General features: G+C 34.3%; 1 protein-coding gene across 1 annotated transcript; it reads left to right on the top strand.

Moving 5' to 3' along the window:
* Positions 1-265: 265 nt before the first annotated feature.
* LOC108507304 (sodium channel protein type 1 subunit alpha-like) lies at positions 266-27,905 on the top strand (the record flags this gene model as incomplete). The annotated part of the gene is made up of 8 exons (XM_017835161.1): positions 266-439; positions 2,898-3,020; positions 14,849-15,130; positions 21,327-21,380; positions 21,708-21,845; positions 23,548-23,652; positions 24,019-24,289; positions 24,641-27,905. Coding segments are annotated over 8 exons (2,316 nt in total), but the record flags the coding sequence as incomplete, so codon positions are not given.

Raw genomic sequence — 27,905 nt, 5'->3', positions numbered from 1 at the left:
AATAAATAAATAAATAAATAAAAATCCCTGCCCAGTGGAGTGGTTGCTGTGTAATATCTGCTTCTTCCTCCTGTGAGCTGGAAATATAGTTTCATAGGAGGAAACAGGTATATACTGAGATTAGCAGAAAAAGAAGCATTGGGTAGAAGTGACAAATCCATGCCTTTTCTTGAAGATTGTTTCCTTTTTTTATTGCCTTTTTTTGGTTTACTTTGTTGCAACCAGTAACAAAAAATAACATATCTTTGAATGTTTATACTCACAGGCTTTTGAAGACATATATATTGAACAACGTAAAACTATCAAGACCATGCTGGAATATGCTGACAAGGTCTTCACTTACATCTTCATACTGGAAATGCTGCTGAAGTGGGTGGCCTATGGCTACCAAACATACTTTACTAATGCCTGGTGCTGGCTGGACTTCCTGATTGTTGATGTATGTAGTGTATTTCCTAGGCGATACTTTTATATTTATCTGATTATTTTTAAATTTACCCTCTTTGCAACCATAATATCTATTAGTGCCAACTAGTTTACTTTTCACTTTAAAAAGTAAGGTAGCTAGAAAAGTCATACTTCTGTCTTTCACTTTATACTTGCAGCACTGCCTTGCTATACCACAGTTAGGAAAGACTGGAAGTTCTGCTAACAGAAGGATCTCACTTGGTAGCCCCACAAGCAGTTAAAGGGTTTATCCCAGCACTGCTGTTGAAAGAGGCCATGCTGAACTCCATTCTGGCCTGGTCTGCTCATTCCACCTTCAGACCCACCATCCCTCCTGCTGTGGTCTAAGTTGAATGCAGCATTTAGATGGATGTCTGGTCCACCAGATATCCTACACACATCCGAATCAAAACTCCTCTGGCAAGATAACAAACATCACGTCTGCAAATTTCAGCATATGGATAAATTATGGTTTTACAAGGAAAGCAAGATATATCTCTAGCACTGGTAGTGTGGCTTACTTAGTATTAAAGTCCAGTAAATATTACTGAACTTGCAGTTTTCACAGCCATGCTTCAAATTAGGCTCAATAATCTTTGCTGCAAGGGTTGTCTGATAGTTCTAACTCTACTGTGCTGTGCCATGAAATGGGAGAGAACTTTTCTTAATGCGTTGATACAGTTATGGAGAATTTAATACTATCCTAAGTATACCCTTTTGAGAAAACCTCCAATGCTAAGGAATGCAAGTACTATGTTTTACATAGTTACAAAACCACAGCCAGTCACTATATTTTTAAGACAGTAATTTCTGGCAAAACATACACAAAACCCAAATATTGAACAAGCTTAGTTTTAAAATTAAGATTATTTTTGTCCTGGTTTAAATGAATTAGAAACAGACACTGAATAGGTAAAAAGGGAACTTTATAAGCATTTATTATGCCAAAGAATTGCCTAAAGTTTCTGATTGTGTTCCCAGCATACATGGGCTAATCAGAGCAATTAGTTTTCTTCAGCTTTGTTTTGTGATGGGTGCCTACAACCTTTTTGATATGTGTACATTATGGTTTAAGTATATCTAGGATTCAGCCCCACATATAGAGCTACAGGTAGCTATGTTCATACAAAGAAAGACCCACTCTTGGGTTCTCTAGTATTGAAATTCTTCTCAAAATGGCACCTACAACAAAAAAGCTTGAAGAAGCATGCAAGCAGAAGCAGCTGTTCCTTTTCTAAACTAATTTTCTCTAATATTTGACCTTATTTAAATCATCATATTGCAAACGACCATCTTGTGATGTGAATATTTGAATACATATTGTGAAGGTATAGTATGTATTCAAGTGTCTCAATAAACTCGTGATCAAATCTTGGATTTACACATCTTTTACAAAGATATTTTCTTTAATTTTGCTTCAGATCACAGCAGCTTGAAAGGTTTTAGTAGTACGAGGAATATGCTGGAGAAAGAAATTCAGATTTTGTCAGAACCTAGATTTGTGGGTTGCTAGAGCTCAGGATTGACAAGTACAGAAAAGCTAAAGATTTCACATATAATGCTTGGTTTTAAATATGGTTCATAAAAAGCACTGTCGTAGAGTTCTCTTTACGTGATATATTTTTTCTTATAACGAAAGAGTACATGAGAATATTATGCTATTTTTGGCCCAATAAATAGTTAAGGAATTAGAACAGCATAATGCAGGAACATTTAGGGGAAATGGGAAACAAACAGAAGGTAATATTTTGGACAGGAGCCATAGCAAATGTGGACAATGTGGTATTTTGCACTGAGGTAACGTAGGGACATGGAATATTTAAAGGCTTGTCGAATTCTGCCACCTATGGAACTGTTCTTATAAGGTCTTAGAAACAACATAATCCAGGTCAATGTTAAGCTTGTAAAGCACATAAATTCAGCAGTAAGGCAAAAGGATTAATCAGTGTAACTGATTATAGAAAAATTAATCCTTTCTACCAATTTCCAGAGGAGCAATATTGCTCTGTGATCCATCTGTTAGTTCAACTCAATCTTCAATCACTTTCCTTTCAGTTGTGGGCAACCAAATGGACATTATCAACCATAATTATTGATCCCAACAGAACTGTAAAAAAAAGAAAAAGGAAGAGCAATACATAAATTAGTAAAAAGGAGAGATTATTTTAATTTGCTTTTTGTTGTTTTAAATGCCCACAAATCACTAGCAAAATATGAAATTCAGAAGTATTAATGTTTCCAGATATTAGTTATCTTATGATATTTTTTTTATTTACCTCTTCTTCTTTCATATTACTTTTTTCTTCTTTTTTTTTTCATTTGAAAGACTCCTTATTCCTGAAGAAAATGGTCCAAAGTTAGAATCTTCTAAAGAAGTGTATATCTCACATCTATGGTACGTAAAGTAGTATGTACAATATAATAATTTTTACTTTCCTGTTTTCATATAGGTCTCTTTGGTTAGCTTAACAGCAAATGCATTGGGTTACTCTGAACTTGGTGCCATTAAGTCCCTTAGGACACTAAGAGCTTTGAGACCTCTAAGAGCTTTGTCACGATTTGAAGGCATGAGGGTAAGACAACATGAAAGAATCTGAAACTATGCATGCATAGAAGGAGTACATGCATGCAGAATCAGGAATGAAAAGTCCATGCAGAAAGGCTGCACTATCTTTTTATCGCATATCTTTTACTAACAGATAAGCAAAAAGCTTCATCAATTCACCTAAATCCATATGCAGTGTCACATAGAAGTTACATTCATTAAGGTTACTTTACTTTCTAGCCAATCTCAGGAGTTTTTCATGTAAGTCTTTGAAATTACCGACTATGAACTCACTTAACAGACTCTTAATAATGAAAAAAAGTAATAAAACTATATTAATTTTTTACTGATAAACATATTACAATATTGATACAAGAATCTAATTTAGCATCCATTGAAGATATTGTCTGTTAAAATTTGAATTTTTTAAATTTTTCTTTATATTTGATAAATCCCCTTTAGTCTAACCCCACTGAATTTTACTAGATGGTATTACAGATATATTCATACCCACTAGTGGTTTAAATCTATTTCTGAGTTTGGCTGACTTAAAAAAAGAAATCAAGTTATTTGATTGCTCTATGAAATTATTCTCTTTGTAAGGTAAATGCTTTTTTTTTTTCTATTTCAACTAATCTCTATTCAATATTCAATACAATGTATATAAGGTCATTTCTTACTACTCTGAGTAATTTAGAGGCCCTGCTTACTATTCATCTCACTTAAGAAGGCATTTTAACTTATTTTTTCATTTGTTTACACCTTCTGTTCCTTAAAGCCACTGAATACAAACTAACTCTATATGCATGTCAATGAAATATGTTTTAAGAAAATGCTTTTTCCTGCTTCTTGGAAACATAAGAGGAAACAATGCAATAATGAATTTCTAGTCAATTATAAACCAGTGGAATAGGTTGGAATATACTGTCTTCAGAAAGAAAGCTAAGCTTAATGATTGAAACTTCAAATTCTTTTCCTTGAATTGTATTCAGTAGACTACCTATCTCTACTTCAGAATGCAGCAGAAAATATATCACTAACCAATGATTACTAGATTAATAAATTTCAACTTCATACAGCAAATTGACTTCTAACAGTTTTCTCCTTATTTGAAACTCATGAATTCAGCAGGGTAAGAGCTGGTCAAGTGTTACAGAATTTACCACTATTTGACTTAGCCATTTTCTCTTTGTCTCTCTTTGTACATACTGTTCATGAACATTCAGAAAAATGTATGTGGTTTTGTGCAGAGAAATGTCATGAAACTGCTGTCAGGTTTACTTTTTTAATAATGTTCTGGTCAGCTGCAGGAGGACTGGGAGACCAGTATAGACATTACATAGGAAGAAAAAAAAAAAGCAGCTCTAAAAATTATATTGGAAAAAAAGATCATTTCTAGAAAGAAAATATCAAAATTGATTGCCAAATGTTTTATTCAGTTTTTCTGTATTCTTACGTGATTGCCTTAGTAAAGTTTCCTCTTAAAAATTTAGGATATTCATGCTCAAAGAAAAGTATCTGTTATTAGAAATCTATTTACTGCTTTCTCTTATGTCTCGCTGAATAACTATGAAATTATGCCAGAAGCCCAATCATATGATAGAATTTCAGCTACAGAACATGAATAATTCATGAGCAATTTACTGTGCAGGAATCACAGACAAGCTTGGAAAAGCAAAAAGGTTTCAGCTCTGTCCTCCAATATTAATGACAGTCAATGAAGTGCCTGATTCCAGTCACTTAGCAAATTTGACTGGCCAATTATATAGGCCTTATATTTACTATTAGTTACATGAACTTCTGAAAATGTTTTTTTCCAAAGTACTTGAGAAGTATTCATAACAACTCACTGACAGTTGTTGGCATACCTTATGAATGACTCACGAACAGTAAAAAGATTCAAATAATAAATAATTGACCAGCTCATGGTTGGACTATAATCAGATTGCAGTCTTCTCAGAAACTGAGTTCATTGCATAAGAATTCATAAAAAGATTTTTTTCTGCCTGCAGAAAGTAAAAATAAATCATCCCTCTTTGCTTTCTTATATTGCTCATACCTATGCTGAACTGTGATAAAACAAGCTGACTTTTTATTCAGCATGTATTTAAATTTTAATGTTTACTCCATGTTCAGAACTGTGCAAATTTTGCCTTGAAAATATAAAATATCTTAAGTATTTCACATAAGTCCGTGTATATAAAAAGATCTGCATTATTTTGTAAAACAATCTACCAAGTTCTCAACTACTTTAAATCAATCAATGTTTTTCTTATATAAGTTTACCCTTCTAGGGAATTGGAAGAACACAGCATTTTACACAGTCAGTAAATACTGACTATTTATAATTTTATAAATTTTATAATTATGCTTAAACTTAGTTTTATAATTATGCTTCATAAATGGGAAAATTCTCTTTCCAAAGTGAATATATGAATCTCTTGCACCAAAAAAGGGTACAAGTAATCCATAGCCTGTGCTTGCCTTTAGCACAGAAGTGAATTTTGCCATATTAAAGTCATTTAGTATATCTCTAGTATACTGAAGTCTAAAATATTGTAATACTTTCTATAGTGAATCTCAAAACGAACTCCATCCAGATGCTGGAAGGCAAAGTAAAGAATTGCTTTAATTTAATTTAAATTTCTGTCATAGGGTTTATATTCTCATCTCAATTAGTGTATGTATTAAGCAGAAGTAGCTGCAAACTGAGATTTGAATATACCCATCGCTTTTTGTTTAGCTTCCTAGTACTTGCAATATAATGCTTTTGCGCTAGTCCTGATTTGGTATGCTACCTGTAAATGTAGAATACTGAGTATACATTGCTTTGCTGAGTTAGAGAATTAAGTGACAATAAAGCATGCATTTATGTCTAATTTCACAAAATAAAGCATGTCATGCCGTGCTTGATTTATTTATTAGAGAAATAGTAGAAGGCAGCAAACAATCTGAAATCCACTTGCACTTTCAGTTTTGCATGCCTTATGCATATTTCTGGCTGATGGCTTTAAACATTTACTGTATTTCAAATTTCCAGTCCAATTTCATAACTTGTAAAACTAAATTAGAGTATTTGATGTCTTAAATATCCTGTAAAATTCAATGGCTATTCCTTAGATTTCCTTACAAGGAAAGTTATAACGAGTCATTTTCAAGAGTACTCAAACTTTCATTAGTAGAAAAGAAACATTTCTCATATAGTTGAGTTATAAAACATATCATCAAGTGTCTGTCATTACAGATTCACAACTAATAACAGGCTATATATTTCTATTTCATATAGGATAACCTTTCAGCTTGGATGGGGTGGACCCCTGGTTCCTCCCCTTATCTGTATTATGGGTACAGTATTTCCCCTTTTCTACCCTTAATGAGTACAGTCTGACTAAATCACATTGTATATTTTAGGGCTAGAAGGAGAGACAATCATATTTGAGAATCCCAATACCAGCAAAATAATACAATATTCACCCTACACTCCTTCTAAATCACTTTAAATCTTTGGAAATAATGCTTTGAAATTTTTTATGTTACAGAAACAACATGAAAACTTTTGAGCAAATAAGTATTGTTATTTAGAGTTTCTGGAGTTCTTTTTGCAGGAGAAGGTACCTAAGCTATTTTAATATATTTAGTTGCTTTTTTAACTGAGATAAAAATTGGCTTTCTTTAAAAATTTGAATTTGGCTTTTATATTGTTTTGGAAAGATCCATGCTTTACTCTGTTACTCAATTTATAGCTATATATATTAAAAAATATCCTGTAGAAAGTTTTGCACATTACTGTTAATACATTAAGCCCACACCAAAACACTGTGATCTGAATAGTCACAACTACAGATATTTATATAATTGCAGTATACATTTTTGCATAATTTTAAAACCCCTATATGTTACATTAAGTAAATCACTCCAAGTGTATACAGACAACGTGAAACAACATATATAATCCTTTCTTGGAATCTGAAGTTAGTACCCTTTGCCCTGTGTTGGAAACTAGTTTCTGTAATCTTGATAAAATGCCAGTAACAGTATTATCTTCCTTAGGGTTTAGAAACGTCCTGCAGGAGACATGTTGGTGATGTAAAAATTCTACATTCATTATAATAATTAGAAAAATCCACTTCTTAGAACTACAGCCCTTGCAAGCACCAGCTGAAGAGGGTATCATTAGTGCAGGAGTTTTTATAGCTTCAGTGTAAATGATATATCAGCATAAACTGCGTTCAGTGTAAATTTATCATCCTGTCTCACAGTTAAGGATTATGTATTCCCTCTCAAGAAAGTGTATTTGCTATTTTCTGCAAGTTTCTCTTAAAAAGAGAGGAATATATTTTGTTGATCTAAAGATTTTGAACTTTCAAGGATTTTTTGAGGACTGTGATCCTATTCATTACCTTTGAGTTTTAAGGAGTCTATGAGACGTGTTATGTCTCCTGAAAGACAAAACTTTACAAACTTTGGTGTCAGAAGACTCTATGTATAGATGTTCATAAATCATGCAGGAAATATCCTAGTATTTTTTTTATTATAATTCTACAGTTAGAAGAGGACTATTGAAGTATAGTATATAATTGAAACTGATATGATTTTTTTTCCAGATTTGTGTTTGTTGTATCTTAAAGAAAATCCTTACTTTTAGAATCAAAATTTAATGAAATTTGAATGGAATACATAATATAGTTTACATTTTAATTGGGAATGTTACAGGGCATGTAAAGGTCAATAACATTTCATTAATGCAACAGGAAGGGCAAAAAGTTGGGGTGTTTTCAACTGCATTCTGTGAAATACAAAGATACAGTTCCCACATCAAGTAATTACTCTGTTTTCATGCTCATGTTTCTTTACGATATTTACCAGGTCTTCTCAGACAAAGGGAGTCGTGATTTATTGCTTGGCAGATAATTATTGTACTTTATCATACAGTATGTTAAATTATGTCTTTTCTTCTGTGTTTTCTTCAGAAGTACTTTGTAGTACACTTGATTTCTGGTGAAAAACAGAATCAGGCTGCTCCAGAACCTCCAGTCTTTTGTTAAATCCAAAAGCATAGCTTGCTTTTAATAGATTGTTATGTGAATAACAAATGCTTGTGTTGCTACTTAAACCAAGTTGTATTTTCTTATAAAAGCTTCAACAGAACTGCAGAATCATCTAGTTGAAACTATCTGCTAACAGCAGTAGCATTCCAAAATATAAACTCACCACCCAATAGCATGAAATTTCTCCAGCACAAAGTGTTATAAAAATAATTTGTGCATTAAATGCTTGAGGAAGTATTTTGCTTTCTTTGAAGATAAAATTCACAGCATTCTTCAGTTCAGATGCACTTGTACAGTCCCAAGAACAAAATACAGTAATTGGCTTGTTAAGGGAGTGATTTTCTTTTTCTCTGAGATTTTTTCTCTGTTACTTCATCTTTATTTGTTCATTACTGTTCAGATTAAGATTTACTTGTAACTCCTTCTCAGGTCTCTTTGGTTCTCTCCACATGCCTGCCTTTGCATACTCTCAGTTAAATACAACTTTTTCTTTACAATCACTGCTTTAAATTGTAGTTTTCAAATAATCTTCCCTGGGTATTCCCATGTAGTTTTCAAATAATCCTCCCTATGTATTCCCAAGGTAATCTTTATTTTACTAAACAAATGAAGACTCGGTCATAAATAATTTTTTTCAATTGATTCATACGAGATGCTTCTCATGCCAGTTCTAACACTGACCAAATGCATTCATTATTTATTTCAGGATATTATCTTTTGTGCATTTTTTTAAAATTAATTTAAAGAGTAGTATAGTCCCACTATCATAATTTACTTCTACAAACTTTCAATTTACTAATTTTTAGTGATCATGACTTAAGGCTAAGCATTAATTTGCTAGAATAAGATTATAGTTTTATTTTTCAATTTCCTTATAACTCTGCTAAACATTTTTCCAAATGTTATTTAATTCTGGCCTTACATAATGATAGATCATGTAGTTAAGGATAAATTATATATATGTACATAGCATTAAGGCAAAATGTGTAGCAAAGGTGGCAACTAGTTCTTTTACTATGCACTTCTTAAAGGTCAATCCATAAAATTATTCTAATTTTGGTTGGAGGATAGATAAAAGAAAAAACCAGACTCTTCTTAGTTGTGCCCAGTGGGAACAAGACAACAGACATAGGTTGGGTTATGGGAAATTCTTATTTAATATAAGGGGTTCTAGGGAAGTTTGTGTTTTTATGTTTTTAATTTGGAGGGGTGGGGGCATTTCATTTTCATTTTTTGTGGGTTTTTTTTTGTTTAGGTTGGGAATTTTCTTTTTGCAGTGCGGCAAACACTGGAACAATGGAATATAATTAGTGGATTATAGATCACACATTCATACCAACACGTGTACTACCCTGGTTTCTGTTTGTGGGACAAAGTTATGAAAGTTATTTTCTTGCAAGAAATCCATCAGGATAAAATAAAGAGGAGTAATTAATTGAAATTAGAAGGTCTGAATTACTTGGATTAATCTACATTTTTAGATTCCTAGAATCTAAAAATTCTTCTAGTTCCTCCCTAGAATCATTAATCTAGGGAGGAATTATCATGTCTTTCTCTCACAGATATGTTTAATTCTCATCCTCTGTTGTCTCTACAGCCAGTTCATAGCTGATCAAGCGTATGCAGCATGCTTCTTCCCAGTGTACCCATTCCAAGCTACTCAATGAGAAAATATGTAGTTTAGAGGTAAAAGAATTATTACAATTTCTCTCAGTTCCTTTGCTATCTTTCCTCCTTTCCCATTCTGTCATCATCTGCTAGACTGCATTGTCCCATAGATTTTATTACCTGTTATACACATTGACAAAACAGGATAAATTTTCTTTATTATCTATGAATAAAAGTTCCCATCTACATTACTGCTGTGGCAATGCACATATACTTTATTGCTTCAACATAATGAACTTTTAATCCTTATATAGCCATACATGGCATCCCTCTTCCATCAAACTCCATGTATACACTCAGATGAGACAGGGTATCTCATGTGGGAATATTTTTCTGGAATTGCATCTTCAGTTATCTTCCTTCATGGGCACCTCCAAACCTCACACTAAGCAACTGTGGGAGAGATCCCAGAGCCTCTGCTGAGGATCAGTCTTAGTCCTGTGCACTGGGCAGTGTTTGTATTTAGTCTGCTGGCCCACAGGTCCAGTACCTCCCTTGCTTTTGTGACAGAAACATTTTCAACTGATGTAGCTACTCTTAAAATAAGCCTCATAACTATTTCCTCCAATCCCACTGACTCTCTGCTGTGTTATGATTTGTAGAAGTGACTCCCCTAACTTCAGAGAAAGGCAGTTTCCATCATCACTTCAGTCCCAGGGAGAACAGGAAGCCATTATTACAGCATCATTACCCATAGCAGTAATCTTTTTGATTCAGGGATGGGCTTTCTTCATGGTCTGCCTCAGATGCTCCTTTGATCCCCTGACTGGGAAAGTCAGTGTATTCTTTACGTCTTTTGCTCCCTTGCCTCAACTGTTCCACCGTTTGAGAGAATACACCTGTCTGTTACTTGATACCCACTTAGTCAAATCAGTGTGGTTTCAGCATCTTCTAGCCTTCCTTGTGTGTTGTCTTCCAAGTCCTTCTCTATGAGAACATGCTGAACTCAGATCATGTATGTCACCTGCGCCTCCATTCCTGTCCACTCACGGCTCACCTCCTGCTCATTCCAGCAATCTTACCTATGTGATGCACTAAGAATCTAAACCAATGTCTACTTGCTCACTTCTTCAACTTTCAGTGCAAATGGTCTCTCTGGCAGCTCTTTGGGAACTTTTCCTGTTTAATCATAAAATTATGAAGGTGACAACTTCCAAAGTGGAGGCAACTTTTCATTTTAAGTGGGAAGAATGTTCTGGACACAATCCTATAATCTCCTCTTCCATGCCAAAGATGGTAACTTCCTGCTCATTTACACCAGGAACACAGTTTGGAACTTCTTCACAGAGTCTGCAACAGTTATGGGGAAAGTGGATAAGTAGATTTTTCATGGTTTCTTTACAGATTTCGGGAGGCCCTGATTACTCAGCTCCAAGGTAGAAATTCCTAGAAAGTTTGGGCTGCTGAGGTGCCAGGATCTATGGAAAATATTTTGCTGTGGGAACTAAAATACATTTATATCTCACTATGTGTTCAGCTATGTCTCCCACAGCAAGGCTGAATCTAGTAAAGTTTCCTAATATTCTACGCATACAGCAGGGACAAGCTGGTGTTTTGCATAATCCTCATTCTATACATTTGAACAGGTCTGATAGAAAAACTGATTTTTTTCTAGTTTTTATTGTTTTCTTTGGAGAGTTGTCCAAAAAAAGATATAAACAGCAATAAAAAAGAACAACTGGACTACTACTTTGTCTTGACATAAAGTCATATCAGCCAGAAGATAGGACAGACAATTAGTGTTGCAGTAATTCTTTTATCTTATGTATAAATCTGATGTTGGAAGATAAATATTATGAAAATGTAAGCATGAAAAATTGTGTTTATATATTAAATACTGCTTTGTTCTAGAGAAAACATGACAGTTTTTTATTCCTGGATGAATATGAATGGAAATGAAAAATAGTCTAGAGATCCTTTGTCTTTGTAGGTATCAGGTGTTGCTTCTCACTTGCTCTTATTGCTGTTCCACCTACCTGAAGCTATAGGAAGGTGAACAAGCAGAATCAACTTGGGCTTTTGCAGCTTACTCACTGGAGTCAGCCTGACCAACAACATCCCAGCCTTGAGGAAATACATAGGTAATCTACAAAACCAAACCAACAATTATGCAAACATCTTTTTCCAATTTACTGGCATTATATTCTGTATGAAGAAATAACAGAAAATAAGCCCAAGAGAACAGACCTTTTAAAATAAAAAATACATTTTGAATCACATATATCTGATCTAGACTTAAGGAACAAGCCAAAATAAGAGCAGTAGTTGCCAATATTTTCTTTTAATTTTCTACAGACTTTTTCCAACAAGATGAGAATGACAATTTTCATTTCCTAAGTTAACTCATTAAGAAATGCTAATTGATCTCTTTCCTGCATTCAGTTCACTTTTCAATCGGTTCTCCCTTTCTTCTCTCCATTTGCTGTAACTTATGTGTGTAGGTGTTGTCTGTGTATGTATGGGTGCTATCTTGGATATTTATTATGTAAGTTAATGTCGTGGTTATCTCTCAGGTAATTCCCAAAGCAAATACCAAAAAAAAAAAAAAAAACCAGAAAAATGCTGTTAAAGCAATTACTTCCAACTGTATGTGTTGAAGAAATTAAAGACTTCTTCCTAAGGTGGACTTTACAGTCAGCCGAGCATCTGACCAGAGTGTAAAAATGCAGCTTTACATTATAAATATGATAGAGGAAAGGCTCAACACTGGTGAGAAGAAAAACGTCAAACAAAACCAAGATGCAAACGGGAAACAACTTCTAAAAGTTTTAATTTTCTTTTCTTCTTTTCTTAAAAAACCTTCCAGGGGGACTGGATAGCTCAAGGGGTTGGTAATAGGATACAGAGCCTTTCATCTCTAGGTCACCAGTTCGCATCCAGGCCAGGTCAGTAGTGACCAAAAATTGTTACCATGTGATGGGTTTTCAGTGACCTATATGAAATAAATTGTTGGAAGCATTGTTGGAACATTTGCTAGAACCTGTTCTCTTTTTATCCAAGAAGATGTGGCTGATCTTTTCATAGTCTCAGTGGTGAGACTGCATTACCCGTTCATCTAAAGATGCAAGACACACCGATGGCATTTTGTAGAAATCTTTCTTTCTACAGCTATTATCAATTCATAGTTGTTGTAACAATTACTGTAGTTGTTAGTGTTCTGCTGCGTGTTCTGGATCTGTGCTGCGGTCCAATGGATCTCAGGGTTGTTATAAAAGTAATTGCTACAGGCACTCAATTCATGCAAAACCATTCTTTGTGGGAGCACAGGTAACCATAATTTGTTTAAGTTGCAGAACTAAATCCCCATCTTTCTTTCTTGACATCTTTATTTTCAGGTTTTTCACAAGATTAAACAGAGGAATTCAATCAGTGTAACACATCCAGAACATTTTTATGAGTGGAAAAAAAATGATAAGACAAAAACTAGCTGGCTTGGAATTTCAAAGCAGCAATAACATAATACAGTGTCATAGACCAGGTCATACTTGGAATAAATTCCAGAATTTCTAATTCCATCTCTAATTTTTATGTTGTTCTCAGTTCCATCAAGCTAAGTATCAACAGATTTATGTTCAGAATATTACTGGGACCTTTTTAGCCTTTTTAAACACTTCTCAAAATGGCTGTCTTATGCATACATTGCTTAGATACTTCACATTTTCTAAGAAATCTCAAGAAGTAAGAATGCTTCCTTTAAAGCTTTCATCAAAAATAGAAGCTACCAAAAAAAAAAAAAGCTAAATTTAAAAAAAAAAAATCATGATTTTATAAAAGATAAGGCTTATTCTCAGTTACAGAAAGGTCCCATTTCTACTGTTGTGCAGCGGAGGAGACCCTTCTAAATAAGGAGAAAATATGCCCTGAAAATAACATTTCTACCTCAGATCTCTAAACAGGTCCTAATTCCTGGCCATAACATTTGGGAGGAGGAGGGTGTGCTGAGTGACGAATAACACAACCACAATATTCCTCTTCCAAAGGCCTTCAAGAGGCTGTGAAATACAGGTAGTAAGACTGAGCAGTTCTGAGCTTCCTCAGAACTATTTTGGTAGTGGGAAGGATGCATCTATATTGCAGGGGACAAAGATGGACTAAGACAACTTAATGCTCTCCAAGTATCCATGCCAATCTTTTCCTGCCCCACTGCAGGACTTGGATTACTGAGAATCAGAGCCCTACTGTATGTTTTATTTTACATTCATACAAGGTTCCAAAAGTTTACAGAGGAAAAAGAAATTAAAACAAAACATAATTTTTAAATGAGAATCTGATATTGGATACTTAAGGATAAATAACTGCTCATCATAAAACTTTTGGTAGCTCTGACAGACACATGTGATTAATGACTGAATATATTAGAACAATACACTTTTTATTGACATAAGGTTTATTGACGTTTTGCCTGCAAGTGGCTGAGAAGGCAACTGGCCAAAAGTAATTTAATGCAAAATCAAAAGCTCTAAATATGTCCTTCTTTAGATAAATGAAGGGTATTGCTGACTTAAACTTAATACATGAAACAATATGACTGGAGCTTGAAATAAATTATGTTGATTCAAGTAGACACATATTGCAAAACTGTCTTGCTTTTCTATACAAAGAAATTAATCTTTGTTATAATCTTGCATGGAACAATAAGGCAATAAAGATATGTATTTAATTTGTGCATAATCCTTTTAATGTAGAGCTTAGTTTCTAGATTCATGGCATTTGTGTTTTCAGCTTAAATTTCAAAGCTATGTTGATCAAATCTACAGGTTGCTATTTTTTTTAGACATTTTTAAGCTATAATTTGATGCATTTTTAGAATTTTGTTATGTCTATATTTTCATTCAACACATTTTTTCTTTTTTATCTAGAATACATCAATGTTAGGCTTCATCTTATTACCACTGGGTCTTCTCTTCTGTTTTTCTATTAATGATTTTCATTTTCTTACTTATTTTCCTTTCATTACATGTACTAATATTAATAACTTAAAAGAACAGTGCAATGCTAGAGTTATTAATGTACTGCTTTAAAATTTATAGTATTAGTTTCTGAACAAGGATTTATTAAGCACTGGTGAAACAGTATACAAAACTTACTGCTGTAAATATGCTTATACTCTTTTCTCTCTCCCCCTGTATTTGTGTACTAGGTGGTTGTGAATGCCCTTTTAGGAGCAATTCCATCCATCATGAACGTGCTTCTCGTTTGTCTTATATTCTGGCTAATTTTCAGCATCATGGGAGTAAATCTGTTTGCTGGGAAGTTCTACTACTGTGTTAACACCACAACTGATGAAAGGTTTGAAGTCGACCAAATCAACAATTTTAGTCAGTGCGAGGAACTCATAAAAAACAATCAAAGTGCCCGATGGAAAAACGTGAAAGTAAACTTTGATAATGTAGGATTTGGGTATCTTTCTTTACTTCAAGTAGTAAGTGATCACTCTTTATATACCTTTTACTGTTTATATGTAATAGTGAAAAGCAATTCTAGCAACAAAGAGAGAAAACATTTACCTGATTATTTTTATCTGTGACTTAGTAATACCACTGCACTGGTAATTGATTAATCTTTTCATCACAAGCAGCAAGTAGAGCCTACTAGGATGAATAAAGAATTTCTAGGACATCTAAAGAAACAAGTGCTGTTTTTCCCATTTATAGCTCCCTTAGTCCTCCAGCCCCTTCCAACTTTTAAAGTTTCTAGAAGTACCTTGGAATGGTATTCAGCTACCTGAATATTTTAAGTTTTCCTGTTGCTGAAAAACAAACATCTCCATTGGTGTGATTAAGTCACAGAGAAGAATTCCAGGTAGTAAACCTCATCTGTCATGTGGCTGCCACAAGTGCAGACTTAGGTGATCTAAGAAGCAATTTCTCATTCAGGAGAGAAATAAGAAAAGAAAAATATCACTGAATACCATAATCTATGAAATATTTTCCCTGATATTTCTGTGCATAAGCACCTAGTGGGGTTTATTTAGCAAAAACCAAGGGAAGAAGGAAGAAAATATATGCAGAAAGATACTATAAGATTATGCATTTACTATCAAAAATTGTGTCCACACAACACAATCTGTCTTTGTATTTTGAAGTAGTTAACAGGCTGACCCAGCTTTAATCAAGAAAATTCTGAACTCTAGCATATGTTGTGTGTCTTCAGCAACCTCTATGGTTTTTTTTAGGTTGCTGTCTAATTCTGTAGCATCTTAGGTTTCATTTTTTTAGCTTTTAAATAAGTTTCTAGCTTTTATGCTGGCATGTGAAATCTCAATAATACAAATCATTAACATGATGAAGTTGTATCGACATGGTCCTGCACAAAGTCTAAAACAGTAGTTCTGAGCAGTGTGAACTGCCTCTCCCAGATAACATATCATCTTACCTGTGTGACTGATAACTCTGACAATTTAAATAATCGTTTCATTATGATTATTTACTTTACTGTCACATCAGGAAAGAGTGGAGAGGGACCAACAGTATTAAAGAAATAAACTACTGAATACAACTTGGTTTTGATAACAAAATTTTATTGTAATAGAAAGACTTTAAATTCTTATTTTCTTTGCCTTATTTATGAAATCCACTGACCCAGAGGGCAGAATGTTTTATTACACGTGTTCAGGATAAACAAGACATCAACAAAACTCAAAAATGATGGTTTGTTTTGGTTTTTTTTTTTGTGTAAGTAGAATGTCTATGTATTGCTAAAATGCCTGTAAAAGCATGAAAGGTTTTTTTTTGTTTGACATACCAGAAAAAAAGGGGCACTTCTCTCATTGCACAAAACAGACACTTGGCCCTGCATCTTTTAAGGTTTGGTAAGTAAGCCACCAGTAACAACTTGGGAGTTATGGAATGATAAGAGCCCTAGGGCAAAGAAAGAAAAATATCAGCTTGATTTTCAATTAATGTATTATAATGTGCAGAATCTATGTTTTTCACCTTCAAAACACAATCCATAAATGTTAGAGATTCTTACATTACTTTCTGAATCAAAGAAGACAGTTATAAGGTGATTTTCTATTTGATGTATAAAGTACTTTGAACGAGACTCTAGAACAAGGCTCCAAAGCCATCACGCCCAAAAGAAACATGAAAATTGAATAGATATGTCATTGTCCTTGATTTACCTACCCTTCCTAAACATCTTGCAGCAATAGTAATGATGATTAAATTCTAAGGTATTACTCAAATAGAGGTATACATTACTATGTCAGAAAGAAAGATAAAGCTATTGAAGCTTTAGTATTTGGCCTAAAATAAGATACTGAGCCTGAAAAATCTGATTATAAAATCATGTTTGCAAATGGATTACTTTTTGTGAACCTAATGTGAACATTAATGGACTTTTTAAAACATCCTAATGATTAGTTGAAAAGTCTACTGAAGTCATTTGGTTCTCCACCTTAACAACTTCTGGCACAGACTGCTGTTAGGTTGTGATGGACCTGAGAAAATAACCCCATAGAGGTCAACGTCATTTTTCTGATGACAATCTCCGTGATAAGTATCAATGCACGAGTTACTGATACAGGTCCCTATTTTCAGGAGTCTACAAACTAACTACAGAAAGCTTCCTCTTATTCCCCAGTATTTCCATTCTCCATTCTGCCCTCGGACTCACGCCTTTTGCATCAGTTAAAGAATGTAAATCTCTTCAGTATTTCTGTGTTACAGGAACCATAACGTTAGTGTTACTTTCTGTGTCACTATCTTGAGTGAATACTACTGGAAGTAGTACCATTTTCATGACAAAAAGTGGAAATGAAACCAAGTCAAAAGAACTGCAAAACTTCAAACCTGGACACTGAGGACTTTACTATTGTGGGAAAGACATAAATAAGTCCTCTGAAAAACTTTTTTTTTAATATTTCTTATAGTATGTGGGTCTGTTCATCCCAGAAAACTCTTCTTTTTTGTACAAGTTATATAGAAAAGAAACATAGATATTTCACACAGAAGCATTCAAAAATTGTGGGGTAATTTCAGAAAGAAGTATTGTGGGCTCAAAAAACAGAAATGTCATAGTAGCATTTTAAGCAAAAATAACCCTCTGATAAGCTCTTTCTTGAGTTTACTTGGTAGTGCTGGCAAATGAATTTCTGCAATGAAGGGCCGAAGAAAACAACATAACCTAATTTTTGGTTGGGGTTTGGTTTTTGTCTTTTTTCTTTTGGGACACAGGTGTGTGTGGAAAATCTTTAGTATTATAGCAATGTTACAATTCTTACTGCCCAAAAATACAGGCTGACCATATATATAATTGATAAAACCAAGTTTTATAGACTTTGTTGATCAGACTATTTTCCAGAATTCTTATAGAATCTGGAGTATAAGTACTTATGCCATCAGCACATAAGTACACATTCTCTCTCTAAGATTTTTTTCTTCTATGATGCAGCATAGATCATGTTGGTTTGTGTGGATCTTAAAGCTTTTTTCATTTCTTGGTCTGAACTTGCTTGAGTATTTCTCTGTCCCTAAAGAGAAGCATCAAAGCAGAGACAGATATACTGGAGAAATTCCTTTCACAACTGGCATGCATCAAAAAGTGAAGAGGAAGAGGTTGGTGTACAGAGAGATGTGGCATTTGCCTTGATAATTTTATGGCCTTATGCCTTTTAACTTGAACTTAGTGTTTGGATTCTTTGGTAAGTAAATCTCACAGAGGCCTGCTTTTATCCTGCTAGTAAGCATATACCCTGCTTGCCAGGATAAAATGTGGCAAACCAGTGGGTCTCAAAGCACAATATTATATTATACTCCTGTTACTAATATCAATAAGAAAATACATCTTGTGAAGTGCAGGGTAAAAAAATCGGAAGTTGAATTCTAGGGCTAGAAGTTTAGGATACCTTCAAAGTTCCAGCAGGTCAGTGTTTTAAAAGCAAGATGCTATTGTATCTCCAAAAAGGAATCTTCCTGGTGTTTATTTCTGGTAAAGAAATTGAGTAGTGAAACTCCAGCATGACTTACAACTTCATTAAAAATTATTTATCAGGGGAAAAAAAAGTCTGTGTACATTTACCAATATTTAAGGAGAAGAGGGATTGTTCTGTTGTTTTTTCTAACTACATTTGAATCAGCATTTGAATATGTGTCATTGAAATTTCCTTGGGGGAAAAAAATTTGGAACAGATGCTGATTTCAGTTATACTGCTGTAATCTCTGAAATCAATTAATTTCTCCTGATTTAGTGTCACTGAAAATATACAATATATTTTATATGGTAATATGCAAAAAGGAAACTAATAATTTGATCTCCTGTCATTTTCTGTGTTATTTTCTATTCCGTATGCACAAATATTCAAATTATATCTTATTTTTCATAAAGAAAACCTATTGCAGATAAATATAAGCAGGCCTACACATCTACAGTAGAAATAATGCTATCACAAAATGTGATGCCTTGACTTTCTTAATTTCTTCAATAATTGTAAAATCTTGCAGTTTTGTGAAAGTCATTGGGGAAAACACAAGATAGTAATGTGTTATATTTCTATTTTTCCATGCCCACACTCTTTTCAAGTTTCCTTTTCAACAACAACAACAATAATAATACAGATCAGTTCTTCAGTTTTCTAGCACTAGCTGAAAGGTCCTGTCTGTTTATAGTGCAGTACTTTACTGATCATGGTGAAGCTTAATATTTAAAAATTAGTCTGGTTTTTTTATTCACTCTAGTCTAGGTTACACTAATAAATTTACAAAAACCCAATAATAACTCCATTTTGCCTGGAGGATGATATACAAAGATCATCATGTGTCTGAATCTGAGGCAACAGCACACACTTTGCAGAAGTGCCACTCCATCATCTTTTTGCTATAAAAGTATGCCAGTTATTTGCATTTAGAGTTTCAGGCTGAAGTGCTGATATCAAGTTATGACATTCCAAAAAAATGCAAATAGTGTACCAAGTCAGAAACAAAAGTAGCACTATAAGACATGAAGTAATCATCCTGTCCTATTTAGACCTCGTTAGATGAAATACCGAGTCCCGTTTTGGTTGTCATTTCAAGAGATGAACTAGTGTAAGAGAGCTCAGAGGAGAATAATGAGAATGATCAGAGGTCTGGAAAACAAGATCTGTGTGGAAAGATTGAAGGAAGAGTGATCACTGTCTAAAGAAGAAAAGCAGCAACAATCAGTTTGCAATAAGTAAAAGATGCTACATGAAGGTGATTATTACTGTTCTCCAGATATGTAATGACTAGGACAAGTGACAGTCTTAAAAGGCAACAGAAAGATGTAAGTATTAAGAAACAATAAAAGCAAGTGCTGGAATAAATATTTTTTTATAAGGTTGTGGAGTGTTCACAATTAAAAGCCTTTGAGAACAAGTTAAACATATATTAGTAATTACATAAATAAAACTGATCTACTTCTCCTAATCCCTTGCAGTCCAAGTATTCCAAAAGGACTTCTTCAGCTGAGACTTCTACTTTTTCAGATTTATTGTTGATTTATTGATACTACACTTTGATTTCACCATTGCCTGAACTTCATATTTTCTGTGTTGACCCCAAGATATGAAAGTTGATATATATTGGATTTGCTTCTAAGGATATTCATGCTCTTTTCAGTATTCCACTCTTTCAAAAGTGTGTAAGGGACCTCTTTTCCTATAAGAGAATAATTTCTTCTTGTTTTAAGTTCACTTCAGGATGATGCCAAACTGCTGCATAAGCAAAGGCTTTTTGAAACTTTCACTAGAAATTAAACCTCGAGATGATGGTGATACAGCAATAACCATGGATGAAGAGTGTTCCACTCCTGATTCCATTCTGCAACTGGTCTCTATGGCAAGAAATATGAAGGAACCAATGATCTGCAGCCTTGTTTAGCAAAATTATAATGAGGATTGAATGACAGAGAACAGTCTACTTCTTTGCTTTATTTTGAGCACAACTGGATTAAAAAATTAGTGATTTCTATTTGGAGATGTTGTCTAAAAAGATAATTGCTACAACAGAGAAAACTACTTTCTGTTTGAACTCTCCGATTAAGCAATCTGCACTTCACCATCAAATATAAAAATTTACAGATTTTGGGCAGAGGAAATAGCTATAAAATTTCACTAAATGCTGTCATCTATGAGGCATATTAAGTATTCAATGCACATAAAACACTTGTGAAAATAGAAGTATTAAATCAGGTATAATCTTTCAAAGTATAGAAAAATCTAAATTCTGGTTGATAGGAAAATACCTCTTTTGAGCTGATCAAATTTTTGGTTCCCTTTCATTGCCACCTTTTGACTTGAGACGGAGGAACTACATATCAGTCTTCATTGGGGGCAACTCAGTTACATAAGGCTACCTCTCAGCCTTTGCAGTTGACATGATCTGATGAACTAAAATGATACTGCCTTCCATGATTTTTGATAATTAATTAGAAATGAGAAATAAGTTGATTACGCTTACTGATTAAAATTTTCATATAGAGACAAACTAGTGGGATACACAGCAGTATATCCGATGAGCAGCTCTGTAGAAAGCCAAGAGACAAAATTCTTAGAAATCTAATGTTATGCTAATTATTCCTGGTGCTGTACTGAGTTGCTGGAAATTATTAAATGAGTTGTCTTCAAGCTCTATGCTTAAACAGGTGTGTACTGTTTACAGGCTACATTTAAAGGCTGGATGGATATTATGTACGCAGCTATTGACTCAAGAGATGTAAGTACTGCAAATATTTCAGATTACCTTTTTTCTTGAGGTCTGTCTATCAACAAGTGTTTTACATAAACAATTAATATCCATACAACAGACTGAAAAAAGAAATTAATTAGTGTGAGATTCTGTGGTAAAAAAATACGGAATACTGAATGCAAACTACCAGATGCTCTCAGCTATAGATGGAATGGACAAAATATGTTGATAAATGTGATAGGAGTATTGTCCAAACACAAAATATTGGGGACATTTTGCACAGGGTTGCCACTTGTTCAGTTGAAGTTTTCACATGAAATCTTAGGAATGGTATTTCACTTTTTTTTTCCTTAGGTATTACAGCAACCCAAGTATGAAGACAACCTGTACATGTATTTGTATTTTGTTATCTTTATTATTTTTGGGTCTTTTTTCACCCTGAACTTGTTCATTGGTGTCATTATTGATAACTTCAATCAACAGAAAAAGAAGATAAGTATTGTTTCATTTCCCTTCTAAAGATATTCTAAAATATTGCATTTTTGCAGGTGCATGATATATGGAAAGTACACCCATGGTTTGTTCAAAATGGAAAAAGCTGAAGTATATTAGGACATAAAATCATACCTCTAGTAGGCATTAACATCACAAGATTTTTCACTGTAGTAAATGGGACAGATGTTGTCAATGTCCAGTTTAGTATTCCTCAAGTCATCTGCTTTTCCGTGCCTGAACTTCATGAAATCACCTTGCATGATCAAACCACTGACTTAGGTCTCTACATCAAAGCACTCATCATTTCTTGAATTTTCTTTCTTCTTGATTTGTAGCTATTCTATCAGCACACAAACAGCTGGTCATGAAACATAAAGCATTATTTCATCACACAACTTCAGGTGCTATTTTAGTGGTCACTACAGATGCTGTTTTAATGAACTCAGGTATTCAAGTTTTACTTTGTGGCACTGAACAATCTTAACCACTTGTAGCAGGAGTGGTTTCTAACTATCTCAGGGCCTTTTTTTTATTGTTTCACAGTGCAGATGTAGAAAATCTCACTGGTATAGATGGTCTGAGTATAAATGCTCATCTTTAAAATTATTTTCTGCAAATAAGTAAAGCAAAGAAAGCTAAAGGACAAAAGCAGCTACGAATTACTAGTTTACTTTTACTTTACTGGACTGCATCACTTTCTTTGGGTTCATATTAACAACGAGAGATGCTAAGTAAGATTTTTGGAAGCTGTACATGGTAGAGACCTAGAGGTATATGGTTAGGGAGCCTGTCCAGCTTAGAGTCCATGCAATCCCATGTCTTCAAGCTTCCCATGCACTCATCCACAAAGGGCTGTATCCAATCCCATGCATGCATTGACATTCCTGGAATTAGATGTCTGCAAGTATCTTTTATCAATGAAAAATTTTCTTCATGAGGTATGGGAAGTCTGATAGGTTTTCATTCAAGCTGTCCCTAAGAGGAGGTTACTACGGATTTTGCCTAGGTTGCCATGAATGACCCATAATTCTCTCTTTATTGTTACTGTCAAACACCAAAGGCCTGTTCAGGCTTTTGCTAAACTGAACTTCATTGAACATGGAAGCTAATCAAGATAAAAGACTTAAAAGAGAACATTTTGCTCTTAACAGTATCAAGAGTGATTCAATCTTTAGCTAAGTTTCTCCAAAGTCTGATAATCAATCTTCTCAAAAACCTTGAAGACTTTGAGTCCCAATGCTAATATTATGATTGCTAGAGATACCTAAAGCACTAACACAGTCATGTACTGAAAACCTGACTTTGTCTGCTTCCTTTGTTTCACTAAAATTGCAGAAGTGACAGTACTGAGCAGTCCAGACTATTTGAGCTTCTCTTACTTCTACTACTTACTGTATCTCTTCCTATAAACGAGGTACTGAAAATGATTTCAGTACCTTGGAGGTCAAGGAAACTAACTGTAGAGAAATGTTGCATTGCTTTTTGCTTTTGTGAGATGCAGTACTGGATGCCCAGACAACTTCTAGACTAAATGTTTACTTTAGACAGACAGCTGCATCTGCTAGCTAAGAGATTTTTCCCAATTCAGTATTCTTGATTTTCATTAAATCAGTCAATCAATCAATCATATTTTTCTAAGAGTTTTTTTCAGCACTGCATATGAATGTGATTATAACCAGTTTTGATTTCATGTTTTTACTTTGGAGGTCAAGACATATTTATGACAGAAGAGCAGAAGAAATACTACAATGCAATGAAAAAGCTGGGATCCAAAAAACCACAAAAACCTATACCAAGACCAGGGGTAAAATTATTTATACACATCAGACCAATAGCTATTTACAAAGAGTTTTTACTGATACAGAGAGAGCAGAAATATGCCCAGGTGAAAATTACCATTGATTGTGTATTAGTAAGCAGAAATGGAAAATAAAAACAGAAAAAAAATATTTTTCCCTGACAACCATTTTATGTATGAATATGCAACTGAGGAGGCTGAACTAAGCCATTGTATTTGAGTATTCAAGACCACTAGTCTTAAGTACCACTAGACCACATTTTTATTGAAGTCTCATAGGCCTTACTGCATGTGGTTTTCTACCTTCTTGTAACAGGAAAAGAAAAAAATTACAGTTTGTATTGAATGTTTCTTTTTTACTTTCCTCCTCAGAATAAATTCCAAGGCATGGTCTTTGATTTTGTGACACAGCAAGTATTTGACATCAGCATCATGATTCTTATTTGTCTTAATATGGTTACCATGATGGTAGAAACTGATGACCAGAGTAAAGAAATGGAAAATATTTTATACTGGATAAACCTGGTGTTCATTGTCCTTTTCACTGGAGAATGTGTCCTGAAATTAATTTCACTTCGCCATTACTACTTCACTATAGGCTGGAACATTTTTGATTTTGTGGTTGTCATTCTCTCAATAGTAGGTAAGTCTTGTTTATTAAAGTAAAAAAAAGGTAAAATGAATAAGAGGTGAACTTTTACTTGAATAGAGCTTATATGGTTAGCTTTTGCCTTTGCAAGATTTATCAGCCAAGGCATTCAACTTCTCATTTTATCTCATACTTTAGCTAAACCAACCATCAAAACTGTTACAATCATTCAACATATATTGCACCTGCAACTATTAAGTATAACTTCTATAACAGAAACTATTCAAGTGGGATCTACAGAATATCTTGGATTGCTACACAGAACTAACAATTTTAAAACTATTTTTCTAAATTTCTATTGTGATATGGAAATATGTGTCTTGGTTTTTTTCTTTTCTTTTTTAGGAATGTTTTTAGCTGAGATGATTGAGAAGTACTTTGTATCCCCCACACTATTCAGAGTCATCCGACTTGCCAGAATAGGTCGAATCCTGCGCCTCATTAAAGGCGCCAAGGGAATCCGCACTCTGCTTTTTGCTTTGATGATGTCTCTTCCTGCTCTGTTCAACATTGGTCTGCTGCTCTTCCTGGTCATGTTCATCTATGCGATATTTGGCATGTCCAACTTTGCCTATGTTAAGAGGGAAGCTGGTATAGATGACATGTTCAACTTTGAAACGTTTGGCAACAGCATGATCTGCCTGTTTCAGATCACCACGTCTGCTGGCTGGGACGGTTTGCTCGCCCCAATTCTGAACAGTGGGGAGCCCGACTGTGACCCTAACAAGGCTCATCCTGGGAGCTCTGTGAAAGGTGACTGTGGCAACCCTTCTGTTGGGATTTTCTTCTTTGTCAGCTACATTATCATCTCCTTTCTGGTAGTGGTGAACATGTACATTGCTGTGATTTTGGAGAACTTTGGTGTTGCTACTGAGGAGAGCGCTGAACCCTTGAGTGAGGATGACTTTGAGATGTTCTATGAGGTTTGGGAGAAGTTTGATCCCGATGCAACACAATTCATGGAATTTGAGAAATTGTCTGATTTTGCAGCAGCACTTGAGCCTCCTCTTCATTTACCCAAACCAAACAAAGTCCAGCTCATTGCAATGGATCTGCCCATGGTGAGTGGTGACAGAATTCACTGCCTTGACATCCTGTTTGCTTTCACAAAGCGTGTTTTGGGGGAAAGTGGAGAGATGGACGCCCTCAGAATACAGATGGAAGATCGATTTATGGCATCCAATCCTTCAAAAGCTTCCTATGAACCAATTACGACTACATTAAAACGAAAACAGGAGGAAGTATCTGCTGTTATCATCCAGCGTGCTTTCAGACGTTACCTTTTAAAACGAACAGTAAAACAAGCTTCCTTTATCTATAACAAAAACAAAACCGAAGGAGGGGCTGGTCAGGGTATGAAAGGTGAAATCCTTATTGACAAATTAAATGAAAACTCATTTACAGAGAAAACTGATATAACTGCATCTACAGCAGTTTGTCCACCTTCTTATGATCGTGTAATAAGGCCAGTCAAAGAAAAGCATGAAAAGGAAGATAAAGATGGTCAGAAATAAAAGCAAATCACAAGCAAAATCATATATGTGCAAAATAGTTCATAGGCTGTAAGGATCACGTGTTTGTGTCAACAGGACTCCTGAAGGAGGTCTATGCCAAACTGACAATTTTTACAAATATACTGTACATTAAAGGTCAGTGCCTATTAAAAGACAGTGACCCCTTGTCAGTGACTGTGACTGTGATAAGAGGAAACAACCTTGACAGGAGGTTACTGTTCTCACTACCAGCTGACACTGCTGAAGAGGAGAGAAAAAATGGCTACACAGACTGTAGGGACCAGTTAAAGGGGTGCAAAACCAAGTATTTGTGTGTTTAGCATAAAACAATATGGTAACTGTATCCACTGTTTGCATTTCAACTGCCACATACTTCATATTTTTACAAAATCTGTGTTGGTGGATTCATCTTGTTTTTATTCATATGTTGTTTATTATATGTGACTATTTTTGTAAATGGGGCTTCTGTTTGGGAAGGGGATTAAGTACACCTTTACAGGTACAAGGGCCAGGTGTTCTATTATATGACTAATATACACAAAGAAATTATTTGCATGAAGGCATGCTGCACTTATAGATCATGCATGAAAATAACATAAAGTCACAAAGAAAAACAGGTTTTTTTAGTACAGTGTTTCTGGAAAGGAATAACAGATTTTGAGGTGCTTAATTAATGTATTCATGTTGTATCATGTCCAAACAAGTCTTGGTATGCCTGTAAAGTCCCCTACAACTCACAAGAATAGTAGAGATGGTTTATTTTTTGCACAAACCATTAAGTTTCAAGCGGTGCAAACTTCTTTCTAGGTCTGGAGTCACAGATTTTGTCTTTGTCAAATGTCTTTCTGCATACAAATACTAAATGAATCTGCCTCAGCCCTCCAAATTGATCAAAAGGAGCCCTTTATAAAGTTGTTCTGCTTTATCCTGCAGTATTGTTTAGCCATCTTCAGCTCTCAGTAAGGTTGATGTTGTTGTACACGTTAATGAAAAGCCCTCTGCTATGTAAATAGTAATTTTTAACCTGTGGTGCATGTTTGAGCAAAGAGATAATGACTTTAGCACATTTATTGCATCAAATATGTACCACAATAAGTGTAGTGTGCAAGCGTTCAACAGGAAAAATTACGTATTATCTACCATTATAGATAGTTTGGATGCAATCAGTGCATGTTTATATTGCCTATGCTGCTGTTCCTTTGACTGTCCAGGATTCTTAAACATTGAAAGCCATACATCAGAGCTAAGTGAAATAAACTACTCAACAAGACCTCATTCCTCCATACCATTAAGCAATATTTTGCAGCTATTTAGGAGCTTATTTGTTTTACATTTCTGAATTTTCAGTGAAGAGCATATACTGTATATCCAAACTGTACAGACATGTTGAAAATTACTAAACCTGTTGAAAATAATGTTAGGATTTTATAAGCAAATATAAATACTGTAAAAATCATTTTATTTTATTTTTCAGCATTATGTACATAAAACAAGAACTGAATTTTATCTTCAGGTTGATGTCACACCATTTTTGTTACTTTCTGTCCATAGCACTTTTTCACAGAAGAACTCCAGAGAACAAGATACAACTACATGAATGGATAGCTGTAGGTTCTTATTTTTTACAATATTTGCCAACATGTCACTACTTTCTGCAAAGTAAGTTCATAATTTGCTTCAAAAAATCTAAGTTTTTTTGCAGTTGGGAAATGGTCTAAAGTTCAAATTGAATGTCTAAGCAGTGCCTGCATCATAAGTTTTCAGATACAACCTTTCTTTCACAGAATCCTTAATCTTTTCTCATAGTTACTCACAGATTTTCTTTTTTATTCATGCTGCACTAGAACAGCTCTAAATGTTATCTAGGGTCCACAATATTTTTTCACAAAGAGAAAGTAGCAAAATTGTATAATCCAACACATCAGGACATTTTATGTTTCTTACACAGGAAAATTAAATATAGATTACTTTTATTAAAATTATTGACTAACTCTGTATTAGTGAACTGCATGCAGGAAAATGCTACTATTACCCTAACTGATGCTAAAAAACATTATTAATGCGTCAAAATAATAAAGATTACATTTTTTATTGTA

The sequence above is a fragment of the Lepidothrix coronata genome, unplaced genomic scaffold (assembly GCF_001604755.1).
Source record: "Lepidothrix coronata isolate B3197 unplaced genomic scaffold, Lepidothrix_coronata-1.0 Scaffold250, whole genome shotgun sequence".
Taxonomy (NCBI): domain Eukaryota; kingdom Metazoa; phylum Chordata; class Aves; order Passeriformes; family Pipridae; genus Lepidothrix; species Lepidothrix coronata.
This window is presented reverse-complemented; position numbering and strand designations above follow the sequence as displayed.